The 26,565-nt window shown below is 43.0% G+C and overlaps 9 protein-coding genes and 1 non-coding gene across 11 annotated transcripts; 6 read left to right on the top strand and 4 right to left on the bottom strand.

Annotated features, from left to right (window-relative positions):
- The first annotated feature begins 417 nt into the window (after positions 1–417).
- On the top strand, positions 418–917 carry LOC128725720 (ragulator complex protein LAMTOR2 homolog). Its single transcript, XM_053819486.1, has 2 exons — positions 418–537; positions 608–917. Exons 1-2 carry the CDS (start codon positions 470–472, stop codon positions 915–917), a joined length of 378 nt encoding a protein of 125 aa, XP_053675461.1. The 5' UTR covers positions 418–469.
- Positions 918–970: 53 nt separating this feature from the next.
- On the bottom strand, positions 971–2,338 carry LOC128726194 (dynein axonemal assembly factor 3 homolog). Its single transcript, XM_053819987.1, has one exon. The coding sequence runs from the start codon at positions 2,336–2,338 to the stop codon at positions 971–973; it is 1,368 nt and encodes a 455-aa protein (XP_053675962.1).
- A 183-nt stretch (positions 2,339–2,521) lies between these two features.
- LOC128723124 (phosphoacetylglucosamine mutase) lies at positions 2,522–4,647 on the bottom strand. Its single transcript, XM_053816836.1, has 2 exons — positions 4,531–4,647; positions 2,522–4,357 (listed from the first exon to the last, which is right to left on the bottom strand). Exons 1-2 carry the CDS (start codon positions 4,632–4,634, stop codon positions 2,809–2,811), a joined length of 1,653 nt encoding a protein of 550 aa, XP_053672811.1. The 5' UTR covers positions 4,635–4,647; the 3' UTR covers positions 2,522–2,808.
- A 371-nt stretch (positions 4,648–5,018) lies between these two features.
- LOC128725955 (pre-mRNA-processing factor 19) lies at positions 5,019–6,863 on the top strand. The gene is made up of 4 exons (XM_053819727.1): positions 5,019–5,037; positions 5,152–5,301; positions 5,386–6,586; positions 6,663–6,863. Exons 1-4 carry the CDS (start codon positions 5,019–5,021, stop codon positions 6,805–6,807), a joined length of 1,515 nt encoding a protein of 504 aa, XP_053675702.1. The 3' UTR covers positions 6,808–6,863.
- Positions 6,864–7,219: 356 nt separating this feature from the next.
- Positions 7,220–9,257, top strand: LOC128727542 (eukaryotic translation initiation factor 2 subunit 2). 2 transcript variants are annotated; one of them, XM_053821464.1, is made up of 4 exons: positions 7,220–7,345; positions 7,624–8,057; positions 8,177–8,223; positions 8,363–9,257. In XM_053821464.1, the coding sequence occupies exons 1-4, from the start codon at positions 7,328–7,330 to the stop codon at positions 8,884–8,886; spliced, it is 1,023 nt and encodes a 340-aa protein (XP_053677439.1). In that variant the 5' UTR covers positions 7,220–7,327; the 3' UTR covers positions 8,887–9,257. The 2 variants fall into 2 exon arrangements, with proteins under 2 accessions (XP_053677439.1, XP_053677440.1); XM_053821465.1 differs by lacking the exon at positions 8,177–8,223 and having other exon boundaries at positions 7,624–8,059.
- On the bottom strand, positions 9,134–10,222 carry LOC128725046 (uncharacterized). Its single transcript, XM_053818765.1, has 3 exons — positions 9,763–10,222; positions 9,297–9,692; positions 9,134–9,228 (listed from the first exon to the last, which is right to left on the bottom strand). Exons 1-3 carry the CDS (start codon positions 10,220–10,222, stop codon positions 9,221–9,223), a joined length of 864 nt encoding a protein of 287 aa, XP_053674740.1. The 3' UTR covers positions 9,134–9,220.
- A 375-nt stretch (positions 10,223–10,597) lies between these two features.
- LOC128725731 (DNA-directed RNA polymerase III subunit RPC9) lies at positions 10,598–15,096 on the top strand. Its single transcript, XM_053819498.1, has 2 exons — positions 10,598–10,734; positions 14,545–15,096. The coding sequence occupies exon 2, from the start codon at positions 14,598–14,600 to the stop codon at positions 14,997–14,999; it is 402 nt and encodes a 133-aa protein (XP_053675473.1). The 5' UTR covers positions 10,598–10,734; positions 14,545–14,597; the 3' UTR covers positions 15,000–15,096.
- LOC128725047 (uncharacterized) lies at positions 12,894–14,276 on the bottom strand. Its single transcript, XM_053818766.1, has one exon. The coding sequence runs from the start codon at positions 14,274–14,276 to the stop codon at positions 12,894–12,896; it is 1,383 nt and encodes a 460-aa protein (XP_053674741.1).
- Positions 15,097–17,064: 1,968 nt separating the features above from the next.
- On the top strand, positions 17,065–23,135 carry LOC128725048 (uncharacterized). The gene is made up of 4 exons (XM_053818767.1): positions 17,065–17,207; positions 19,365–19,599; positions 19,681–19,748; positions 19,830–23,135. The coding sequence occupies exons 1-4, from the start codon at positions 17,065–17,067 to the stop codon at positions 22,744–22,746; spliced, it is 3,363 nt and encodes a 1,120-aa protein (XP_053674742.1). The 3' UTR covers positions 22,747–23,135.
- A 1,228-nt stretch (positions 23,136–24,363) lies between these two features.
- Positions 24,364–24,445, top strand: Trnas-cga (transfer RNA serine (anticodon CGA)). The gene has a single exon. It is a non-coding gene; the product is annotated as a tRNA-Ser (tRNA).
- The last annotated feature ends 2,120 nt before the right edge of the window (positions 24,446–26,565 follow it).

The raw sequence follows: 26,565 nt of genomic DNA on the forward strand, positions 1-26,565 counted from the left end.
TCCTTTATAGTATTATAGATTGTAAGAAACTTGTAACTTTTACTGTAGTTTGTTTATGCGCTCACCAAAGATGCGCACTGTGACATTTACATTTGACGTTTGTTCCACAGAATTAACCCTACATTGCTAGGTCCGATGTCTAAAAAAAATCTTTGCAAGGTATTTAAATTTATATTGCTTTACTTCCAAATGGTGGATTTTACGGACATACGAATCTCAAACCATTGGGTTGTTTAATATTGGTTTTAATTTATATTTATAGAAGTTTATTATTTGTACATTATTGAACATAACTTTTCGACTGCACTGCTACAGCAGATCTGTCACGACGTATATGTAAACATAAACACTGCAGGCCCAAAAATCTTCACTATACTCTCGCATTTACACCTAATTTCCTTTTTCCTGTGATAACACTCTTGATTTCTCGTGATTACTCCGGGTGTTTTGTTGTATCATTTGCCTCAGAATGTTACAGCCAAAAGTGTTGACCTCGGTCCTAAGCCAGGCTAATACAGGAGGAGTGGAAAACACGATGTGATTGTCACCGGCCAAGAACATTTAATGTTAACTACATATACTAATTGTTTGTATGTCTTCCTTGCAGATTACTAACTCATGAAGGAGCGCTGTTGGCATTTTCTGGATTTGGAGATCGAGATGCAACTGTGACAGCAGCAATCGCAAGCAATATTTGGTCAGTTTATGAAAAGAATGGTAGAAATGCTTTCCGGGAAGATCGGTTGCAGTACGTTTTTCTGCAATGCGAAAATGGTAACGTAGTTATCACACAGGTCGCTAATTTGTTGCTATGTTTGTACGCACGCGATAATGTGGGATTAGGTATATTAAAAGAGAAGGCACAAGCCCTTGCAACATACTTAGAAGGACCTTTGAAAGAGATCGCAACGTCATAAGGCAAACCGAAAATGATTTTTTTGTTAAATATATTTTATAGGATAAAATACATTCACTCTTTATTGCTGACATGTTTGTAAAACAGTACTGAATGTTTTTTGTTGATTGAAAAATTCGTTACAGCTTCCAGCGCGTGATACTTGGCAAATGTTTTTATCTTTTCATGTTGTTCTTTGATTTCCTCTTTACTGAAGACAGTTAACTGGCGAGTTTCGAAACACAAAAGACAGCCTTTGTCCCAGGTATTGTTGAAGCTATCCTTAAGAAGTTCAAAGTAATTGCTGGCCACAAATACTACGTTGAATTTGTTTGCAAAACGATCTTGTTCTTGCATTCGTAGAACGTCTTCGGGCGAGAGAAAGTATATTTTCAAATTCTCGTGTCCCACGAGTGGTTTATCGTATCGCATGGCGCTTGGAAGACAGGATCGTGCATCATGTTTGTTGAGATTTTTGCCAGTATCAAGTTGGTGCGAGCCGAACTGGTGGATGTCTTTTAGATTGAACCGATACGGCTGACGTTCCTGAATTTCGTACATGATTTGCAACACGTTTCGCTCCGTTATATCTGTCGAACGAAAATCGTTCACTCCATGCTTGGATAGGGTAAGTCGTTCGTCGGGGCACTTCTGTCCAAAAGAAATGAAAGGACCGGTCAGGTTATCACCGACGGAGCCGCGGTGTTGGAATCCGTTACCATTACGTATTAACCCTACAGCCATCGTTTTGTTCGGATCGCTTTGTTCATATTCAGGAAACGTGAAGGCAACTCCTGTTTCGCGCCAGTGTTTGTACTCTTGCGGACATATCTGTTTGGCGCCATTCTCACGTAGTCTCATCTGCAAATCCCAATCGAAAGCTCCCTGACGATGATCGTATCGCACACCAAGCTGCGTGCGCATTCGGTCGTCCCAGTAACGCGCAATGTTGAACACGTGATCGGAGGCGTTTGTCCAGAAGTGGAACACGTTTTCCAGTTGATCACGTTCCTTGTACTTCAGCGCATCATAATTAAAGATCGATGCTTGTTGTTGTGCGTATTCCGAATCAGTGATGATGCCGGTAAGCTCCTTTGCTTTGCTACTCAAATATGTACTGCTAAAAGGACGAAGTAGATTGTTTCCTAAAATGTCCATGTACAGATGTGTTTTTCCTTTCACGGAGAGCAGATGCGAATCCTCGAACGCAATTGATATCAGTAGCATGTGGCGTGCGATGAGCTCGATACATCCTTCTACAAGGTACACGTTGATTTTTATATGAGGATTTTCGAAGAGTTGCGAAGCAGTCGCGAGAATGTGCCGCGGATCTCCACTGCCAAATAGCAATATATTTAATGTTTCCGGAACCGATTCACTTTCGGGGAGCGTTTTCTTGTATTCTTTTAACAAGTTGAGAGCCTCACAAAATCCCCAAAACATCTTGACAAATGAAAAGTTCATCAATAACTGCTAATTGCCACATGTCACCCTAATAACATGTAACTAAGAGAAACCATAGCGGTGGTTGCTATGTTTCCATAGTTACCATTGAAAATATTATGACCAACTCAGTGTCATCTCATGATTCTCAGTCTCATGAAATATTATACTCGTTTTTGAGGGAAGTATATTTTCTTATATCTTAAGATTAATTATTTAAAATGTAAGATTCTGTCTTTGACCGAAATCAGGTTTTCCAACGAGTGATTGTAGGAAATGCAAGTTTGTGATCACGCACATGGAAAGCTAATAATAATCTCATTGCTTTAAACATACAATTATCTTCTGTTCAATTGAAGCGGCTATCAAACTGAACGCAAAGCTGTGCAGTCAAAATATGTTGGCAGTTTCTGCAGCACATCTAACCCGTTCTAAATTCATCTGCATCTTTAAACCGAGACATTAAAGCTTTAATATTCCATCTTCACCGGTCGAGATCCAATTCCTCCTGCTTTGTCGAAAACAACGTTTGCCACTTCAAAAGCCAGCTGAATGGCATTCGCCCTCGTGTCGGCCTCTGCATACACCCGCACGATATCCTCGGTTCCCGATGGACGTACGAATGAACGACCCTTCGGAAACTTGGCAACGATATCGTTTATTGTGTCCTGCAAACCGGTCGGTGAGACAACCACTCGATCGGCATCCGTAACGGTGATGACATTCCGATCGGTCAGATTCACCTTTTCCAGCACATTTGGCAAGTCGGTGTAGCTTGCCAACCAATCTTCCAGGTTCCAGCCTTTAGCGTGAAGCACCGTCTCTACGAGTAACATATCCGAAATTGCATCGCCGACGGTTTCATTTGTCAGGTCGATAATGTGCAACAGACGATTCGCCGTATTGCGTTGCTCTTGGGATAGGGTTTCGTCCTTGCTTGCGGCTCGGATGGCTTGCTTGGCTTTGTCGCTGTAAATAATTGTGCCGTGGCCGTTCGCTTCGAAATACACGCCGATGTCGTAGTCTAAAGCTTTGTGATGCAGATGTTTCACACCAGTTCGGGTGCAACTGACTGGAATTTTCATCTGATTGACAATATAATCCGTTGAGGCGCCGTTGGCGTATGCCGTCTGAACCAGGCCCATCTCCAAATGGACTCCGCACTTTTCAATGAGATCTTTTAAATAACCGGCCAGCAGAGTTGCTATGCGATCGCCATCCAGTATATGGAATACTCCGTCTTTGTCGGTGAAGTAGTACACTACACGGTCGGCATCACCATCAACCGAGACACAACGCCCACAAGACAAGGCTTCCTCCGGCAAGCCTTCTGGGACGCGATGATTCGTTTTTACAAAATCGGCCCCACATTTGAAATTGATCTTGCCGTTGCTATTGAAAACGCGTACGTTGAGCGATCCATTAAGACGCTTTACGAAGCCGAGCATTTTTAGCGAACCCACACCGTTGGCACCGTCGTAGTACAGCTGGTTTGTGTAGTTGCCGTGTTCATTTGATTCTCCACGGAGAATCTTAAAGGCAGCGATTAGCTTGTTCATGTATCCTTCCTCCGTCGGTGAGCCATACGCATGCTGCGTGTTAGTACACGTTACAAAATAATGCAGCATTGGTGTCGTCACAATTCCAAACTCCGTGACCATCCCCTTTAGTGCAAGTATACCATTAACGACGGCACGCGATAGCTGCGGACTGTGGTAGCGTGTATCCATTCCGACAAAAACCTTAGCCGGTTCATTATTGTCGATTGCTTCGTCTTCACAAATTTTCGCTACTTGCGCTTCCAACTCATTATCGGGAACGTTCACCAGATCGGTGGCTAGTTTCTCCCAACGCTGCTCCAACATTTCACCGAGCGGATCGATCAGTTTCACCCCATTATCGTGTTCCGGATTGTGCGAAGCCGTTATCATTACGCCGATCGCTTGACTTGCTTTCGCCCGCGAGCGAAGAGCGGCTAGCACACCCATGCGATACATGACGTAGTCCAGGTTATCAGCACTAGAGAAAGAAAATAAACACACTTTAAGATAAGCATTTTATTAACCAAAGCAAAGCCACCCCCACTCAGGCAAGAGCGCGCCTTTCGTTCACCACGAAGGAACTCCTTAAACCCGGAAATAGAATGTTTGTTTTTTTGCACTGTATTCCTTTCACTTTTAGCGCCAACTTACTGCGATCGGAATCCTGCCGTTCCATACTGTATTTCCTTTTGAGATTCTTTCCTCTGGTGGTACTCTTTTGCAAACGCAAACACCGAACGCAAATTGACCGACATTTTTAGCAAGTCCCGGTTGTTTCCAATTTCCGCTATGAAAAGACACGGTAAAAACGAAAGGGAACGGACCACGAGAAATTTCAATTGAAATAAAGTTTGGTTCGTTATAACGAACTCACTGAGGGTGGTAGAAAGGCAGTTAGACCAGCAAATGAAAACCCGTTCCACTCCTCAACGTCAGCAACGTTCACCGTCGGTGCAAAAGTAAATTGAGTTTTACATTCGCTACTGGCAACCCTGGTCCGCTCGTCTGACTTATGTCAAAAAGTAAGGCGGCTGTCGAACGAAGTCTTAGCGTCTAGGAGCTGGAACATTTTCAATAGCGAATAGATAAATATTTAGTGTAATTCATCATTTAACGATCCTTTCGGCATTTAAGAAACGATGTCGCTGGTTTGCAGCAGTATGTATCTGATTAATGACTGTCTCTTTTATGCATTTTCTATGTACTTGGTTCGGCCACTCCGTTAGTGAGGTTATGTGACAGATAAACATTTTTTTCACTCGATCGTTTCAGTATCGAATGAAGTGCCGGAACATCCGTGCATATCGCCGAAATCAGGTGCAATTTTCGAACGCCGGCTTATTGAAAAGTACATCGTTGAAAATGAGTGCGACCCGATCAACGGTCAGCCTTTGACTGCAGAAGAATTGATAGACGTGAAAAGTAGGTGCATCAGGGCTGCGTTTCAGATTTCGGCTAGCAATTGTAGTTTTCATTCCGCCTTTTTATTTTTTTTGCATTTTGTAGCTCCTCCAATTGTGCGACCGAAACCACCGAGTGCTACCAGTATTCCAGCCACTCTTAAAACCATGCAAGATGAATGGGATGCGCTAATGCTGCATTCGTTCACCCAACGTCAGCAGCTACAAACGGCCCGTCAAGAGTTGTCTCACGCGCTCTATCAGCATGACGCCGCCTGCCGTGTAATTGCCCGTCTCAACAAAGAAGTAGCCGCTGCTCGAGAAGCTTTGGCTACGCTAAAGCCGCAAACTGGCATTTCTGCAATTCAAACAGCTCCGCAACCATCTATTGCTTCGGAAGCCGCTGGAGTGGCTTCTCAGCCTGTGGAACAGGCGGGTATGAGCGCGGAAGTTATTCAAATGCTACAAGACAAAGCCACCGTTTTAACACAAGAGCGTAAGAAAAAAGGACGAACCGTTCCTGAGGAGCTCGTCAGTCAGGAGAAGCTTCGTGGGTTCCTCACATTGGCCTCTCATCCGGGATTGCATTCTGCAAGCGTTCCAGGTATTTTAGCACTTGATATTAACCATTCCGATCAGAGCAAAATTCTTACCGGCGGAAACGACAAGAATGCGACCGTGTTCAATAAGGATACTGAACAGATCGTTGCCGTGCTAAAGGGTCACACAAAAAAAGTGACGAAAGTAATTTTCCATCCGGAAGAAGATACGGTAATTACAGCCTCTCCTGATGCAAGCATACGTGTCTGGCACGTCCCCACATCTCAAACACAATTACTGTTGAGATGTCACGACGGTCCCGTTACTGGACTATCGTTGCATCCAACGGGTGATTACGTGCTATCTACGTCATCCGACAAGCATTGGGCGTTCTCTGACATACGCTCCGGTCGGTTGCTCACGAAGGTTGCGGATACAGCCGAATTTGGACTTACATCTGCTCAGTTTCACCCGGATGGACTTATTTTTGGTACCGGAACGGAGGATTCGCAAGTAAAGATCTGGGATTTGAAAGAGCAGAGCAACGTTGCAAATTTCGCAGGTCATACTGGGCCTATCACAGCCATATCCTTTTCTGAAAACGGTTACTATTTAGCTACCGCTGCAGACGATGCATGCGTCAAGTTGTGGGATTTGCGAAAGCTGAAAAATTTCAAAACCATCCAGCTGGAAGACGGTTATGAGGTAAAAGATTTGTGTTTCGACCAAAGCGGAACATATCTTTCCATGGCCGGCACAGACATACGGTAGGTTTGGTAGTAAGCCGTCGATGAGTGTTGAATGGACTGATGATTATGGTTTAATTTTATTTTTGCATTTCAGTGTCTACCTCTGCAAACAATGGCAAGAATTGAAAGTGTTCAATGATCACACAGCGTTGGCAACGGGTGTAAGATTCGGAAAACACGCACAGTATATAGCTTCAACGAGCATGGATCGCACGTTGAAGTTGTACGGTATTGAATAAGGAGCAACAGATTTAGAAATATTCATATACTAATAATACCCTGTAACGTACGAAGAAAACAAGTGACGAATTCAATTTGTTCGTACTGAACATTAATTTTTCAATCAATAAACAATTTACGGTAGCGAAAATGATTTGTTCTTAGGCATAATTTTCCGCTTAGTCCAGGTGTTGTAGTAGTACGAAACAAGATTCTAGCTTATTGTACCCTCGTGTATTACTCCGTGATTAGGAGTGTTATTCCTCAACCGTAGTCATTTACAGGATTATATTCCATTTGTTCTTGGAAAAATTTTCGAAACAAGTCTCAACGCATGCGTCGGGATGTCATGTATTTCAAGGAATGTTCGAATGGGAAAGAAAAGTAGAAAGCCTTGATTGTCAAAACGTGACAGTTCAGAATATACGAAAAGCTGATGCAACATTGCTGTAGTGGACAGGCTCTCTCTTCTAAAAAGTGAATAAAACGTGCACTTTTAACTTGGTTTTACACTAGATTTTCTAAACGTTTTGCCTAACAATGGCGGAAGACGATGCGGTAAGTTAACAAACAATTCCGAACGTGGGAATGCATTAAACACTCATGAAAATGTTGAACCATGCCGTTTGCGGTATGGGAGAAAAAAGAGCCACATCGCTAAATGCAAAGCAGCCCTGTGCCGACGATGGTTATAGGTTATGGCAACCCATGGACGGGGCTGTTCTGCATTCGATTGGATACCCCCTTGACCGGTCTGACCGGTGCTGTCCCATTGGACTGTAAGCGATATTAATAGCTTCAAACAATTTCGTCTTATCCGATCTACTCACAACCAGATCTTTGATCCTTCCTTGATGAAGAAAAAAAAGAAAAAGAAGACTCCGTTCGATCTGGATGCTATGTCCGGTGCGCCGGAGGAATTGGCGGATGTGGATTCGATGGTAGCGGCACCCAGCGAATCAAAACCGGTAGCCGAAGGAGAAGATGACTTGGATCTAGAAAACTTTAACAAGAAAAAAAAGAAGAAGAAGAAGCCATTCAACTTAGATGAGCTGGAGGGTGCGCTTCCCTCGGGTGCTGGTGAAGGAGATGCTGAAGCGAAGGAAACTAAGGAGGACGGTGAAGTCGTCGCAGATGATGGACTAGACGAAGACTTTAAACTCGACTTTAGTATGAAAAAGAAAAGGAAGAAGAAGAAGGATCTTACAGAGTTAATGGAGGAACAGGAGCTGGTCGACGGACAAGAAGTTCAGGACGATGAGAAGGATAATGGTGAGTGTGGGTGGGATATATGTGCTGTCCGAAGGGAAAAGAATCGTATTTTGACTGTCAGGATTTACCTACCAATAGTAATTGGAACACAATGCTGATGATATTTTGCCATTGTGTTGATTTTACATGCCTTACCGAGAATGATGGGACCGTCGTCGAAAGTGGTATATATTTTAATACTATTTACTTAAATTTCATTTATGTTTTTTGTTTTCGGTTTATTTAAGACGTTTACTAAAGAAGAGTTCTATGATTCTAATTCATTTCTTTTTATCTGTTGGCTTTGTTCGTTGAATTCGATAGCGGATGAGAATGCGACTTCGTGGGCGGGGTCGGATCGGGACTACACCTACGACGAGCTGCTCAATCGTGTGTTCGAGATTATCCTCGACAAAAACCCCGAGATGGCCGGTGGTCGTAAACCGAAGTTTGTGATGCGCCCGCCGCAAGTGTTGCGAGTAGGCACGAAAAAGACTTCGTTCGCGAACTTTACGGAAATTTGTAAAACCCTTCATCGGCTACAAAAGCATTTGCTCGATTTTCTGCTTGCGGAATTGGGTACGAGCGGATCGGTCGACGGTAACAATCAACTCATCATCAAGGGTCGCTTCCAGCCAAAACAGATTGAGAACGTGCTGCGAAGATACATCAAGGAATACGTCACCTGCCACACCTGCCGTTCTCCAGATACAATTCTCCAGAAGGACACCCGCCTGTTTTTCCTACAATGCGAATCATGCGGCTCCCGGTGTTCCGTTGCTAGTATTAAATCCGGTTTCCAGGCTGTCACAAGTAAACGTGCCGCCATGCGTGCGAAGACCGCCTAAACCGCAGACCGGTCAACGTTTGCCTAGAGGATTTTATAAAGAAAAGCGTCGGGTGACGATGACGTTAATGTTTCGGAGTGAATTAGTGCCCGTTTGCTTTTTGATTTACGGCCGCTTTTCCTTTCTTTCCCTTATGGTTCATCTGTTACACTTATGTGTGAGAGTTCGATTTTGAATGTCGCGATGTAAGGTGTAGTATTTGGAATGAAGTTCAATCTTTTTATGGTCCCTGTACCTAGCCTGTCTGGTTCGGATAAATTTTTGTCTGTCATGATGTATTTTCGAGGGCAGCGGTAAGATCGATGCGCAAATTCCGCACCATCCGTGCAAACTCCTACACATCTAAAGAAAAATAAAAGATAACCAATCATTGAAACGAAACAAATGTGTATTCAATTCTAATACTCAACATTTGTTTAATATTTTGTTTATCCCATCCACAAAATGCTGTAAAGCTTCATTGATGTGAGTACTTTCTTTGGACTTGCTGATGATGGGTTGGTATTGAGAAATGAGGTAGCTTTTCCATAGTAATTCACATGAATTGATGTGTTCGCCGTCTGGGAATATGCTCCAAGCTGAAATATTCACTTGACCGTCTTGGCTCACAAATAAACGTCCCGAAACGAAGCATAATTGACCTAGCTTGAATTCAGCCAACCGTTTTGAACAATGAAATTTAGCTATTCGTATTAATAAGCTGAGATGGCTTCTTAGTTCTTTGGAGTTTATCGTGGATTCTTCATTTTGCGGCAATGGTTCGCTTCGTAATAAATCTTCGCAGTTGTTTAGCTTGTTGAGATAATCTAAACAAAAAAGGAACCATTCACAGCATTAGAAAGGTCGTGTTAGATATTCTAAATGTATGATACCTACCTAGATATTTGTTTCCAGTTGGCCGGTAGAAGACACTATGACTGGCCGTTCCATCATCCAGTTCGTAAACCGTGAAGTCTTTTAAAATGTTTATTTTTGTCAGTTTGCCGTACAGCATAATATTTTTAAACTTGATGCCGAATAGCTCAGGCATACTAGTATCCTGGTGAAATATTACTTTACTTAGGTAGCAAAGCGGAGCGGCGTGTATGAATTTCACGTTTTTAAGTTTCGAGTTGGTTTTGCATGATTTATCATATTGCTTGTCGGTACGCCCTTCTCGTAGAGTATTTATAGATTTGAATTCTGCAACGTATTCATCGTTGGTAAGATCGATAATTTCCATTGCTTCAAATGCTATCGGCTTGCTCGATATGACGTTGGGCACTAGATTCTTGTCTACAGTGTTACTAGCGAGAAGCTGTGCGCCCTCAATTTTAATTTCAGATGTAGAACTCATGCTTGTACGCTAATATACAGTGGATGGAAAAATACACACCATTTGGACAGATGTAAACAGTAAACAAAACTCTGAATTTACAACAGAACAGACAGGAAAGTTGAACGAAATACCCTTATGCTTTCTACTGCAGAATACTGGTATCAAATAAAAATGAAATGTTTGTTTAATCCTTATTGCAACATTAGTAATTGAGGTATCTTTCCAGGGAAGTAAAAGCTATCGTCGCACAAAAACAAATGCTCAAATACGAATTAATACGATTTCGAAAAGTTCGATAATTTTTCGAACATTGTTCAATGTCGGACATGGATCTCATGTGGCAGAGATGTGCTACCAACATTAGAAACCTCAATTCGAAAAACGTAAAATACTGGTCTTGTTTGTCGCCGTCGCCATTTTTCTTGCAGAGCAGAAAATAATAATTTACGGTGCCTTCAGCAAAACATATAGCTGAAACGACATTTAATCTAGCAAATAGTGTTTGGCCTAGCCATCGCAATAGTGTATAGGTAAGTTGATCGCAAAACGACGCCAAAATTTAAATCATCAATGTTACATAGGAGAACCTTTTGCTAAGTTAGTGAGTGTTGTGTGTGCAAGTGTAGAAAATATGATATTTTCCGTATAAACTGTTATCGGAATTGCGCTTGAGACGCGCCAGTCCGTGTTATACCAAAGTAGTACTTGAATGTGAAAATTTTAGATGAGAATCTCAAGTTCTGATATGTAAATGAATAAAGAGTAATTTCACATTGAAAAGGAGTAACCCAATGCATGAATAACATGGCAGATCATCGGTTCAGCAGCTGCCGTTTGGTCGAGAGCAGGATTTTGCTGATGCCTTAACATCACTGCTCCACATTCGCTCTTTTTGTATTGCTTATTTAATCTCATCGTCAGCTGGTTAGTCAAATTAGATGAGTTGATTGAAATGTATTGAATGTGATTTATTAACAGTAAGTACTGATAAATGCAGGATTGAGATTATAGAGAGCAACGATATATGCGCAATTTCGTTTGGAGTTTAGGGTCGTTTTTACATATTTTATTTGTTTTGTACTGTAAATGAACAACAGCAGTAAATTTTGTTTCATAACAGGATAATATGGTGCTTTGAAAGAAGCGATCACTATCGCTCTTCAGAGGAGGGAAAATTTTCTATTATTCATATCACATGATCTTTGCTAGCAAACTAACGAATAGCTTGTACTCCCCGTTCTTCGAGGTAAGGATGCATGGCAGAACAAAAAAATCAGCTAAATGTCTCATTCTTTTCTTGCATTAGTTTACAAAATCGATTATAATAAAATGAGGCTATCTCGTCGTAATCCGAACGCTACGTTATGCGAATATCATTTTAAACCAATGCAAATCTTCACCATGCGTTAAGTCTTGGAGAAGATTGCAGAGAAACAATTTTAGTCCTTCTATTTTCTCATCAATTATAAAAGCCGCATATGGCAGAAGAGCCAGGATAAAGCTTGAAGGCGTTAAGGTATTTTTCGAATCCCGGTCAATCATTCCAGGATATCTCTGAAAATCTCTTAAAGCCCGCTTTCCTACCATCAAGTGGCTAGGTTAGTGCGTTGGGGTGTGTATTTTTCAATCACGTGCTGAGGAGATCCTAGCATACCGTGATAATATGAATATCATTGATTTGACTGTCCTATTTATCAAAAATTTAAGAATCGATTGAGCAGATGGTAGAAAATGTTGGGTTGGAGATAAGCGACGCAAGAACCAAAGCAATGCTGGGTGGCTCTGCCAACTAATTCAAATTTGAATCTACGGAGAACCTTCAAAATTGTTTAAAATTTTACCTATGTTGGATCAGAAGGCAGCAACGACAATAATGTTCAAATTTAAAGCGCTGGAGTGCTTGTAGTCAACCAATCATGCTATATCCTCACAAAATTTCACAATTGAAATTACTTGTAGTGAGCGTTGATATTGGAGCTATACGAATAAATTTGTAGTACTCATGAGGCTTGGCAGGCAAATTTAACGAAACCTCCACATTCGAATTGGAGGACCATGCTCAGAAGGATTTTTGGCGATTAGAACGGCGAGCTATATGAACCGCATAAAAGTCTGACCGTTGTGCATCCAAATAAATTCGCCTCCGTTGGACTACCAGACTGCGGTAGATTGGCAACAATCTCATTAGAATGGAATCGCACGCTCAGTTCATAACGTAGTCCGTAACGTCCTTTTACCCCGCCCACGTGGACATAGCAAGCGTGTGGTGATTAATTTGAAATTGAGTGATGGCATTGATCAGTCCTCAGAAATAGCTTAGAATTATTGATTGGCAGTTTCTCTGCAGAACAAGAGCACTAAGGGGCTGTATCACCTAATTAGCAAGTAACTGTTGCAGATAGTATGAAGAAAAAATTATCTCTATTTATACTGTTATCGTCAGAAGCAAGGGCGCTTGCCTGCTAAGATAGAGATTCTATTTCATATCACGAGTCTATATATAAATTGCATTTATTCCATAACAACATCCCGTCGATCAAATACTTTTCACACCACTAGGAAGTAATGATGCTCATAAGATTTTATGAGTATGATGTGCTTAAAAATAAATAAAACCTCACATCCTTCCGTAAGGTGTTTTCCAGGCACATAGTAGTTCATTGAAACTTTCCTGGAAGGATTCTTCAGTTCATTGTCGCTTGGCCGAAAACCGTTTAAATCCGCGAAGTTTCGGTGCGATGTAGCGGAGTGGCTTCTTCGTGGTCGTTGTCATCATTATCGGTGCCTTAATGGTAGTACTGGCCACGATTGCCTCGGTGGATGGCTCCTGGTAGTCAATCGTTGTCGTCTCGGCGTAGTTACCGAAGCCAAAGTCTAAGGGAGACTTGCCACCAGTTGTCGTTTCCATCATCGGGTCCTCCGTCGACGAGCGGCGGCCAAAGTCTTCCATTTTCAGCGATTCAAAATCGAGCTTGCCGATGTTAAACGTCTCCTCCAGCTGGCCTGCGAGTGATTTGATCATCGTGACGTTCCTCGTCGCAACAGCATTCCTCAGTTCCGCAAATAACAACTCAGAAGGAGTGTTGTACGTGTTGCTACCGTCCGAATGGGAGGAGTAATCGCTGGGTTCGCTTGCGATTGGCGTTACCGGTTGTTCCTTGTAGCGATATGGACGAGCCCCTCGGAGGTATTCCTGGACCGCTTTGGGAGCTTTCGACGCTGCACGAAATTCGAACGAGCCCGTCTTATGATTGAACACGTACTCCGACTGTTCAAACTCTTTCAGAGGAATTTCCTCGCTCGTGTATGTGCTCTGGTGGTACGCAGGCTCGGTTTTCGGTGGAGGGTTTACTTTGGTCCGCAGTTTGCTCACGATCGGTAGCTGATGATCCTTGGGATCTGTCGTCAGAACGCTGGTGTATTCTTTGGCAACGCTTACAATTCCGTTCTTCTTTTTCATCATCATGGCGTCCGCAGGGAACGTCACCGGACCGGTGTTTTCTCCCGGTGCTATCTTTGCTTTCTGGTTGAGTGTCTTTACTGCCGATTTAGCCAGCTCAAGCAGATCTATCGGGTGTTGCGGTTCTTCTTGCGGTAGCTCTTTGGTTGGCGGTGGCTTATGAGCTACTTTCGGCGATGTCAGCATTTCCGTACGGCTGCGATGATGGCTCTGTTGATGATGACCATAGGGGCGGTGTGTGTTGCTGATTTTATGATAGTCCTCCTTTTGCTCCGGTTTCGCCTGCTTGTGGTGCGTCACGTGGTTATCTTCCTTTGGTGGCCAATACTCGACATGTGTGCGCTTTTTCTGCCCCGTACCACTGGAAGCCCCTTTTTCAACCGAATCGTAAAAGTGTTCTGATCGATCACTGAACATGGTACTGGTTGGTTTGGGTACAGCAATGTTTTTGATCACCGTGACTGTTTTATAGCGACCTGTCTCTGGAGAACCCATATCGGTCGAGGAGTAGCTATACGAAACGTCACCAAGCATAACTCCTCGCTTGAACATGGAGAAACTGTGCGGATGTTCTATCTCCAAGGGCTGACCCGGATGTGCAAGATTGAGCATAATGATAACAGCAAGATGCCAGCATAATGGCCGTATAAGCAACTGTTACAAAAAATGTAGAAAAGAAACCAAATTAGTTCTTATACGAGAGAGGAGAGACCTAATCCGTTCACTCGATATCTGATGGGAAAGAAATTTGATATATAATATTTTCGTTCCTTGATTTCCGTTTCCGTAATGTACTCTATATGGTATAGTTTAACTTGGCTCATTCTCGCGCGGTTTATAACGTAACACTTCTGTCCCTCCCTAATTTTCCGTTGCACAGACAAACGTACGGGATAAGTATAAAAAAATCCAGTACGAAACAACACAGACATTATGGAAATCGTCAATCCAAATGCGGCAATTCTTACAAACTTCGAGGTTATGACGGCGCTCAAGAATATGAAAAACAACAAGAAAAAATACGGGCTACGTAATCTCGCCACGATTACTTATGAAACGGTACAGTATTTGGAAGACACGGCGTGCAAGGACCAAACTTCGGCCAGCATCGTCGAGTTCCTGCAGGTCATGAAGGAGTTCAGTCTAACCAAGAACGAGTGTCTGATGATGGTGAATGATCCACCGTCATCGCCGCTACATATCCAGCTCATGATCGAGGACTCTGACGAGCGTTTAACGGAGGAGCAAGTTAGCCGGATTCTTGAGCTTACCGCCAAACTAAGGACGACGGCCGCGTTATCGACTGACATGGAGATGATACAAGCGGACAGTTAGTTGTTGTCGTTTTTTTTCATCTATTGAATTAATTCAGGGGGTTTCTCAATCGTGAGAGTCTAAGACTGTGTCGTTGTAAACATATTTGTACAAATCATAAAAGTATGAGCATTGTATGCTCTTAAAAAAAACTATTCGTACTAAGTGATAAAACGGGTTACACAAATATATCGAGAGTTATAACGACATTACGGAAGCCGAAAGTTAACCTTTCTTATCTCTTCGATGGTGGTTTTAGCAAAGAGTTTGTTTTCTCGATCCACTTTCTGCGTTGCTCATAAGCCACGTTTGAGAATAACGCAATAAATTTACAGTAATTGCACGTAATCCGAACGGTCAGTCTAAGGCACACACATTTTTGCTGTAATATTGTGACATGGGAAACTCACTCTCAACGTTTTCATTTTAGCTTTTCAGTCACACTGCTAAAGCACTAGTGTGTGATCTTTACTTCAAATTCGCAATTCGACTAGCACCCGCAGTTCCTCGGTTATAGACTGGAAACACTTTCTAGCTGATACTGCAAGATTTTCCCTCTTGCAAAATCGTTTTATAGTTTGCGGCTTTTCCTTTCCTGTGTAAGAGAAAACGGGAGGAAAGGCATGTTTTTCCACTTCCCACCCTTGCTCATTGGCGCGATCTACGTTTGAATGCGTACCTATTCCTATACGCCATCCATGACTTAGAGACATTTTCCAAGTAACGAGATGGTTGGAAGAGCTACCTTTGTACTCAGGAGTCCAAGTTCCGTCGATGTTAGATGCGTGACTGTAATGGTCGTTGTGGGTGGATTGTAAAGAAATGTTCCTTTTTCGTAAGATAATCGTTGGTGTAATGAAAATTATTCCACATTCAATATTATAATGAACAACATTCCACAATATTATAAGCAAGATATGAAGCTTGCTTACTTTTACATATAATATATAATTTCAGTTTTCAAAAGTATAGAAAAACATTCGACGTTATATTGAACTTAATTACTCTTGCTGTACAACAGAATTTATTTTACAGACAAGTATACTGTACAATAAAAGTGATGATTTGATGGTCTATTTTACCGACAAATGCTAATTCGTGATCAGCAGTCCAAATAGTTTTAGATCTAGTTGAAAGAATGTTTTTCTCGTGTATAATTTAATTAGTTAATAATTTTTTGTTCATATGTGCAACAGTTTGTTGCAATAACACATTCCGTATTAGCTAAGCCATTGCTTTTTCCTGCCATTCATGTTATTCCGTGCTGCTGCAGTAACTTTACGACTTAACTCAGTTTGCTCCTGTTTTTCTTTTCACCATGGAACCGATCGCGCGTTGATGCACTGCACTACCGCCCGGTTTTGCGCGTGGAAAACAGGTTCCTCAAGCGAGTGATCTTTGATTTGCTGAAGAGTGCAAGTGCATGAGGAAAGGTGGTATTGGTTCATTGCCGAAGCACGCACGTTGGAGAAGCGTAGGATTCGAAACGCGCGCACTAACGTACCGATTGGAGCGTTTGCTTAGAGACAATGTTCAAATGATAGCATTTATACATGTACACATTTTAAATGTTAGGCATCATTCGAAACCTGGTTATGTGAGCCGAATGTTTGCTTCCTGCGAATGCGTTTAGTTCAATGGATATTGCTACATTTTTTATCAGTATCTTTTCTTCTCATTACGAATACATTTATTTTTCTTTCATAGGATTTGTACCGAGGAAGACCGCTTTGCTGGATGCGGTTTTAAGGATCGTCGGTGTGAGAAGCGAGCATCATCTAGCCGTATCCACTGCCCGGGAATGCGAAATTGAGCGTCAGTTGAACCAGTAGAATAATTTGGAATCAATTCCGCAAAAATCAAACGACAACAAAAGCAATCCTTTAGCCATTGTTTCGTTGAGTCATAATTTTGCTGTCCTGAACTCGTTGTCCGGAAAAAGTTGAGCTAAACCGAAAGAAAAGATAATAAGATAACGAGCGATTGTGCCCGATAGCTACGCGTTGTCGCTGGGGTGCCGTATGGTGGCGTATCCTCGCGCGGTTTAGTCTTTGAGTTGCCAACCCTTCGCGAAGCAAAAGACACCATGAGCGTGATCATTCGCCTGCAGAATCTGGCCCTTGCGGCGAATGCCTCCGATGTGCGCGATTTTTTCAAGGGTCTTGCGATTCCCGATGGCGGCGTCCATATCGTCGGTGGCGCACAGGGAGACGCGTTTATAGCGTTCAGGTTTGTATTCAATCCGCTTATTTCCGTTTGTTATTAATTAAGATTCTGACACTGGTGACTGGTAAAAGGTACCATGGATGATTGGAAACGATCTAAATAACTAGCCCGGAGTCGAGGGGGACAACTATGCCTATACTAAATGATTTCGATTTTCAATATGCAAGAGAGCATTATAAAGGCTTATTCGTATGATAACTCAGATTTTGGCAGGAAATGTCTAGTCTAGCAACGATCGTCAATTTGTTGCTATTTGTGGTATGTTTGAGATGCAACGCGATTCCTTCCGTGATTCTTTTCTTTCCTACCACTGGAAATTGCGCCACTGTGCTGAATTGGAGGATGAGAAGGAAATGTTATACAACAAGCTTTAGCTCCTATGGTGGTATCGATAAGGGGATCATTATTCGTTGTGCAACGTAGTTGTGAATGCATGATGTGGAATAGTTTCGCAAAAATCCACACGCTACCGAAAGCATTCTTTGCGTGTTCATTATTCGAACACACGCATGTGTCACGTGTCATGCGAGTTGTTTTTTTCGTTCGTTCATATTTCGTTTTACCGGACACTGCTGGAAGCATAACTAATCTCATAGATTCTGCTGGCATGCTTTAACCGTTTTCCTCGCATTGACTGGCTTATACGGTGCGTAGTGGGCCCTGAGCTAACGGCCCGCTCAAGAAACACGCTATTGGTTTGAACCCGTGGTAGGTTGATTATATCATACATGGGGGGAAAGACTCTGAGTCTCAGCAGGAAGGGGACGATCAGTCGGAAGTGTAAATGCAAGATAAGTGAATATTGCAAGTCTGTATCGGAACGCATAATTGGCGATCGTGTTACGGCTAGAGATTATGCCGTCGTCGTCAGACGGTTGCATAAAAAAGCATCAAAATAACATACGTGTGTTCCAGCTTTTCTCGTTGCCACCCAGTTTCGCGTGCTCCTGCATGGTTGTAGTTCCAGGAATTGGTTTTTATTTTCGAATATCGTGCCGTGAAGCTCACTGGTTTGGTGATAAAACCTGATCTTGCAAAGGAGATCGCTGGTCTATGTGGACGGGGGGTTATTTTATTTTATTCCACTCAATTCCGTTGCTTATGATGCGATGAAAGAGAGTGGGGTGAATGCGAACGTCGGCTTTGTGCTGCACTTTCTTTCACGATCAAGTTCGTCCGATTGCATTTGGTTCCAGTGCACTCGACGTGATGGTTCAGGCCCCTTCCGAGTACAGGCCACGCTGACGCAGCACGAGGAAGCCATGAACACGTGCAAAACTGGATTTGCCCAACTGTTTGAGGCGGTACTCATGATGGTTAATTTCGTAAGGCAGCTTAGTTTCATTTTTTTCATTGCTTCTTTCGATGCGCCGTTCGAAGTCATGTTCCGTACGGGCAGAAAACTTGCCAGTTTTCTTCTCGCGAGGCATCCCCACGAGACTACAACGAGTGTTACTTGTCATGGTCATATAAGCTGAGTACCACTATCTCCCCGTACCGGTTGGACCAGTGTAGCTCGAGGTCTGCTCGGAATGATTCACTTGCACTTTTTATCGACATGTGATTGCAGTGGTGAATAGAAAAGGTTAGGATAACCTTAATTGTCTCATAATTAGATGCATTTAATCGAGCCGATATCACCAGAATTTTTCAAATGCTCATAATGAGTGTAGCAGGGTATATTAATAGACATATAATGCTTATGTACTTGTGTACAAATAACTTATACCTGGCGTAAACCATTCATCGTGCAATTAATAAATTGAAAATCGCAAATGGAAGCAAATATTACACTGTTTTACATTAAAGTTTGCATCCTGCGTAGAAGTTGGTGTTATACCTTCTAAGTATACACGTATAGAAACAAACAGGTATTAATTTTAGGAGAATATATGTTGGGGTAAGTATATGATACCTTAACAGTGAAATCTTTTAGTTTATTGCGGAACGTTCGTCTAAATCAATGAAAACGTTATCATCTTGCTCTCAATGGTCTTCTCATACACGGGTTTTACTCTTCCTCTTTACGATCATATTTGAGATACATGGTCACATTCCAGGTGTTCTCCCGAAAGAACCACTAATCACGACTAGATGGAATTGATCTATTCATCATTTTATGTTTATATTATTTCTTTTCGATTGTTTTTACCTATACAGCACCGACGAGGATGCTCGGCAAGCCATGGCTTTGAACGGGGGATGGATAAAAAATGAACCAATATCACTATTGCTATCATCTCGCGCCGAGATGCAGAAGGTCATCGATCAGGCACGCAAGGCTGCCTTGACGTTTATGCAGCTTAAACAACAGACAAATGTGGCTTCTTACGGTGGAGCTATACCACAAACCACCGTAGCTGCTTCGGCAATAGCAGGGATCAGTTCACGAGCGGTTGTCTCACCGAAACTGGGTAATCTACAACCGGGAATAGCGAAATTAAATGGCGTTTCTTCTGCTGCCACTGTCAGACAGGTCCAACAACCACAACCGCCGGTTATTAGCCTGGCGGGGTTTTTGGCCCAGAAAAGAAATCAAACCAACAGCAACACGCCGGCGGGTGCAGTTTCGGCTACCTCTATTGCATCTCCGAACTTAGCTGCTGCGTTAAGTCCGCTGTTGACGCAGAATTCAACGTACAACGAAATACCAGGCCTTTCCTTTCTCTCGTCTGACGCACCAAATGGTGATGTCGGAACAGTCACTACCTTGGTCGGTGCAGCATCATCATTAAAGAATGAAGCTCTCGCCAGTTGGCTGTCTACCTGTACTGGAAACGGCTTCAATGGAGTGAATCTTGCTGGCACCATCAATCCACCGGCCCAACCGATTGGTGTCGATAATCAGAGCCCGTGGAAGTTCTTGAAGAAGGATCGCCGCAGCCCGTCTCCATTCCAGGAGGGTCCAAACAAACGAGGTGGCGCTAGCCGTTCTTGCTCCCGTGAGCGAGACGTCAATCGTCACGGTCGTAGAAGTCGATCGCCGTCACGTGATAGAAGGTTCAAACGCGATGGTCGTAGCCGTTCGTCGTCGCGTGATCGTTCGCGATATTCACGCAGCTCTAGCCGAGAATATAACCGACGGCATCGGAACAGCCGCAGCAGGAGTCCTAGCCGTGATCGATTCGGTCGTACCCGCCAACGAAGCCGTTCCCGGTCGCGGGACCAACGCAGTCGTGACGATAGCAGAGACCGGAATCCCGAACGAGCTGGCAACGGTTTCAAGCGCGAGCCAACGGGTCGTGGTCGTTCGAATCGAGTTTCCCGTTTTTCCAGCCAGAATGATGCAAATCTTTCTCCACGCCAACAGGGTGTCATGGAGGCTGGTTCGAAGTCCTTTTTCGGGAACGAATTGAATCGGCCAGCTGAGCCGATCTTTGGATTGCATACGACGGGAGGTGCGATGCAAGATCCGCGTGTCCGCTTCGGACAGTCCAAGAGTGGTGACATATCACCGCCATTGATGGGAAATGGTGGGCTATTCCGTAATACTTCTCCGTTGCCGGCTGGCGTTTATAGTGGTATAAAATCGTCCCCAGTCACGAGCGATTATGCGATCAAGGTATCCAATCTGGAAACGGTTACTGGATACGGGGAGATACGGCGATTCTTCAAGACGCAGCTTATTTCGACACAGGGTATTAAGATGATCAATGACGATTCTGGCCGGAGAACAGGCGTGGCATACGTTCAGTTCCTGCGTAAGGATAGCAAACAAAGCGCACTGCAGCGTGACGGCATGATACTGCGTCGAACGATCATCCGTATTGAGTCCATCACGGATCAGGAGTTTGAACAAGCGCACGATTCGTACCGGCCAGGCAATGACAATTCTCCAACGCAACCGTGGGACGAATCGGTGCGCCAAGTGGTGAATCCTTGGAGCATGAGTGATCCATTTCGGGAACGTAACGGGGGCGGCTTCGGAGGCAATGGACAGAACAACGATGTGATCGAAAATAACACTGATCAGAATTGCGGCAAGGACGCGGGCCGAAGGCACTTTGCGGGAATGCATCAGTCGCCGACGAGCACTCTAATGGTGTGGAATCTGCCGACTTTTACCACTGAGCAGGACATTATGAAGATGTTCTCAGACTTTACCGTCGTCGAGGTGTTGATCGTGAAGAACCACTCCATACCAAAGCAGTTGGACGGGTACGTCCGGTTTCATCGACAGGAGGACGCGAGAGAGGCTTGGTCGCAGATGCATCGTCACTTTATCGGGAACAAGAAGGTATCGGTTCGAATGTGTCCGGAGATAGACTACGAGGTGGCGAAGAATGAGTACGAAAATCCAAGCGATACTCAGAATTCTTCCAGCCGGCAGCTGGATTCGGAGCGGTCTAACGAACGCAATGGACAAGATTGCGGCCGGAACTTTGATTCGAGAAACGGAGACAATGGTAACGACGGCTCAACGAATAATTCGGCCCGTCCGCAAGGTGGCAATTCTTCGCGTCGTCGTAACAACCAAGGTAGCAGGTGGGGACAGGTTGAAAGAAATTGGGATGACGGCGAAAAGAATTGGGATGATGACGACAAGAACTGGGACGAAGATGATAACAATCAACGGCAGCAATCATTTTCGGATGCGCAGCACCGCATGGATCCCGACTCTGGTGCTGGTTCTGACACGAACGCCTCGTGGAATAACCGTGACCCGCGAATGAATCGTGGTGGTGATGGTGATTGTAACTATTCGAACAATTTTTTTGAAAATGAGAATAATAGACACTCCAACGATGGCATGAGCGATAATTGTAACAACAATGATAATAATGGTAACAGCGATAACAACTGCAACAATGGAAATTCGCGTGATCCTCGTATATCGTCCGGATCCGGGAGGTTTGGAGGAAACTCGGGTGGCGATAATAGTGAATTGTTCCAGCGAACTAACTGGTTACTGTTGCGTAACGTGGACTTCCACGTGTACGAAGAGGACGTGTTTGCATTCTTCGCGCAGGATGGATTCCGAGCGAAAAATATACTGGTCGTGCGCAATGAGCGTGGCGGTCGGACAGGCGAGTGCTTGGTGGAGTTTGAGTCAGCGAGCGAAGCAGCTCATGCGGAATCGAAGTCTTCACAGAACCTTGGCCGGCGAAAGGTGTTCGCTAGCCACCTCGATCGTGGTCAGGTGGCTGATCTAATGACACGTTTCAATGCAATTGCGCAAGGCCTGCAGCCATCCTACTGGATGCCGGAACACTTGCGCAACGATGATGAACGTGGCAGTGACGATCAACGGGACGATCCGGAGCAGAACCAGGGTGTCGGCTGTGGGCCGTACCATACGTCAACGGTTGGTCTGTTGAATCTGGCATACAAGACAACAGTGGAGGACGTGCAGAACTTTTTCCAGGAATTCAACCTGCCGGTGGAGAACATTCGGAGACGCTTTCTTGATAACGGACAGGCGACAGGAGAGGCCATGGTGCGTTTCCTCTCCCACCAAGACGCGGAGAAGGCTCTGAACGAGTATCAGAACAGGAGACTGTTCGGTAGGAACGTACGGATCCGGTTGATAAACGATGACTGAAAAAGGGAGCGAAAGCGAGGACGGTCTCGCGATGACACTAGCAGGGCGCGGTTACAGCTGAAGCTGCCAAACTTACCCGAAGATCATGTGTAGTTATGTTTCTGGTTCTGGATGTGCAGGACAAGTTCGTTCTAGAATTCGCTCACAACCAAGAAAACACTAGTAAGGAAATAGTAAACTTACGCGTTTTTAGATTTATTAAGCATGCGCTTTTAGAATAGAGCTCCATTTAGTCATCAGATATATTTTTTTTTCGAAACGAAGAAGAACAATAGCTGATTTTATAGAGTATAATGTAAATATGTAGTACTTTATTGTCTTAATTGGCTTAATATGAGTATAAGCAATCGTTTCATATGTACAATATTATTAACTTTAATAAAAAATATTGAAATATAAAATGAACATTCAGTTGGTACGACTTCTAGTACTAGTTTTCTCCGAACATTTGCTTGAATGACTATTCGTTGCCACGTGTTTCTGACATCATTGCTGAACCTAGATTTAATTCTTTAACCAGTCTAGAGCGAAGTGATTTCGCTAAAATTTCATATTGCAGATGATATGATTTCATTCTATCAGATTGTTTTGGAATGTTTATTACATGATTGTGTGAATGCATCAATTTATTATACTACTTGGTTGGTATGTATTTGATTAATAATTTAAATCTTAAAAGAAAGGCCCCTGTAGGGTTAAAATAAGCTAGACTAAAGTAGAAGGGCTACCGTTGCTATGTAAATCATAATCACACCAACCATTTAGTGCGTGAAAGCAAGCACATGTGTATAAACTCTTGGGGACTATCCGAGGGTTGTTTTGTCCCGGGGTTTACCAACGTCGCGCCGATCCTGGAAGTAGGAGCGAAGTTTGGGCAAATATTGACACCGGAGTTCCCGTTTGTATTTATGCAACACAACGCAAACAACAGGAATCGTTTAGACTCGCTCGAGTACAGCTCAGGCGTGGTGCTTTCGGAACATGCGGACGGCAACGAGTATAGGCTTTCATACCACAACCTGCCCGTTTCTGTGCAAACCTATACAAGCCCGGTATCGGTTTGGTTAGTTAACCAACATCCGGGCCTCACGGCAGCCCTCAAATGAACGAGAAATGGACCATGTAAGGATATATCGCGAGAAGGGACGCGCTCGTAATATGCAAACGCTAGTCAGCACGTTGTTGAAGCACGTTGCTTGCTTGAAGAGAAAGACCGTTGTTGTTGTTATGGCTTAGGTAGGCTTTGAGTAGATAGAGTACGATGAGAGAACGTTTCATAACGTATATCAGATAGCAAACATATTTTATTTTGCATATTTTGCCAGGGTCACTTACTTCCATGGTGGGCATGCTGTTTCCTAAGAATTTTCAAGAATCAACGTATTAAGATTATCTAGATAAGCAAGTATCTAGATAGATACGACGTTGATTCTAGATAGATAAGAATCAACGAATAAATAAGATGTTGTGCCATGGTTCACGTGTACCAGGGGATTTTGCCTTACAATCTTGCAACAGTATCACATTATGATTAAAATTATACTTTTGTTCGAATGATAACGCAGTTCATCAAAAGATGATCACCAAAATTAATATTACTTGCACAAGGTATATAGAGCAGTCGTGGCCGAGTGGTTAAGGCGTCTGACTCGAAATCAGATTCCCTCTGGGAGCGTAGGTTCGAATCCTACCGGCTGCGCGTTTTCCTGGGAAGTAAATAATTTTATACCATTTTTTCTTTACCGCTTCATCAACGAAGTGTTCTATTGTATTAATATGAAATACACACTTTAAGTGGCCGTTAGACTATGCCACACTATAGTGTATAAAATAGTGTCCATGTTTTAATCAGTTTTCAATCTCACACGAATCAGAATCACGAAATCAGTTTTCAATCTCACAGAATCAGTGATTTGATGCATTGTATTTCACCACTTGTGGTGAATACGATCCATGCTGCGGGCGCTTTAAGTATTAGTTACTTTTGCACCGGAAGGAAAGAAAGGGATGAATAACAACACTGACAAAAAAGTCTCTTGCGGTTTTTATTTTGTTCGACCATTCGGCCATTGTGTGTAGCTAGGTTTAATGATGTATGTACATTTCGGAATGACCAATGGACTCTGTTAATGTTCTGCCATGAAATGGTATAAAAAAGCAGTTATGTCGCCGGTGTATAAACCAATAGTGTATAAAAAACGCATTTTCCATTTCGTCGTTTTAATTTATCATCTTTTTTGCTCGAAAACTGTGGAACCAGCACCAAACGATCAACACAATCAATACTACAATGCATCATTGCTCTTATTTTATTTTTTGTTGTTGGCAGTAGTTGGCACTTACTTTCCGAAAGTTCAGTGATAATAGTGCTGAGTGTTTTTTGAAAAATATAACAAATAATGGATAATAATTGAAATGCAAATATTTGATCACACCACGGGTTCCCCGAACACAAACGAGAATTTTTTTTATTGATTATAAAATCCTTGATTTTAATATCATGGTATTTTGGTTATGTAAGTTATGTTCTATTGTGGCTCCATAATCAAGTAGCATGTGATGGTGCATAATGGAGCATGGGAATGTTCCATGAACAGGAGCAGTTGGCGCCGGTTGCTAGGAATTCTCATGATTTTCATTCGAAAAATATGTATGGATGCACCGGTGCTCATCTAATAAATAGCTTTTACGATGCTTTGAAATATCATGCAATGTGTACGTGCATCGAATGAGATAATTAATTAGTTTCACAAAGGGCTTCACAGCGTTATCGCGATAAGCGCGATAAACGAACGATTCAGCACGCGTCTATACAACTAACACTGCTTACTATTCAGAAAACAATCCGGTATGAAATGATTCAATGATGGAACTCGATTGGAATGGTTAGTATAAGATTCCATTTACTTTGATGTAATTCTGCGCTAGACTCATGAGCTTTGAAGAGTCATGTAGGGTTAATATTCGTTGTTTTTATACCGAAATATATTTTCAATTGAAATCCCTGGCTTAGACTTGGTTGTTTCCTGAAAAAAAAATTTGCGGCAATTGCGGGTTTCGAAAAAATGATATCAGAGTTTTCGTTCCGTTAATCAACCTATGACTGGTGCCATTTGATGTCGTACGCTTTTGCTCAAATAAAAGCTTGCTCTTTACCCTCAACTGCACAATATATTCTATAGGCAGTTTGAAAATAGCTCAACTAATATCGATTGTCACACATAGGATCGTTCGAAATCATACCGCACTGACGGTGACAACATCGATCCGACACGATTTCAATAAATCACACCAAACACCATTACAGGAAGGTCCCTCACTGGAGCACCGATAATCCCTGCGAAGACGCGGTGCACCCGAATTAATAGAGCTGGGCTTAATTTGCGGACTAAAGGTAATTTATGCCCTGTGTTTACCGTGAAGAGTGCCAACAATCTCGACCAGTTTTTCAGGCGAGTGCGATTTAAATCGCAAGGTGCGTCATCTAAAGTGGGCTATATCGAATTTGTTCACACCTTTATCGCGTAGCAAATGCGCGGTAATTCCCCGTAATTACAGTACTGCAATGCATTTCCATTCAATACAAAACCGGTACATCCTACAACGGATGTATTTGTTCGGAATTGTCACCTGCATAAATGCTTTTATTTGTTTTTCCCGGTTGGATCTCCTCTGGGAGAGCTTTTGTTGCAAGAACGGCGAGTCAAATGTTATCATTTTTACCGTTTTTCATTCTTATTCACGAACGAAATGTCTGAGCCAGATGACCCGTCTCTATGATCTGCTTCAATATTTTGATCTAATCAGTATCTCACCAGT

Source organism: Anopheles nili, chromosome 3, assembly GCF_943737925.1.
Source record: "Anopheles nili chromosome 3, idAnoNiliSN_F5_01, whole genome shotgun sequence".
NCBI lineage: Eukaryota > Metazoa > Arthropoda > Insecta > Diptera > Culicidae > Anopheles > Anopheles nili.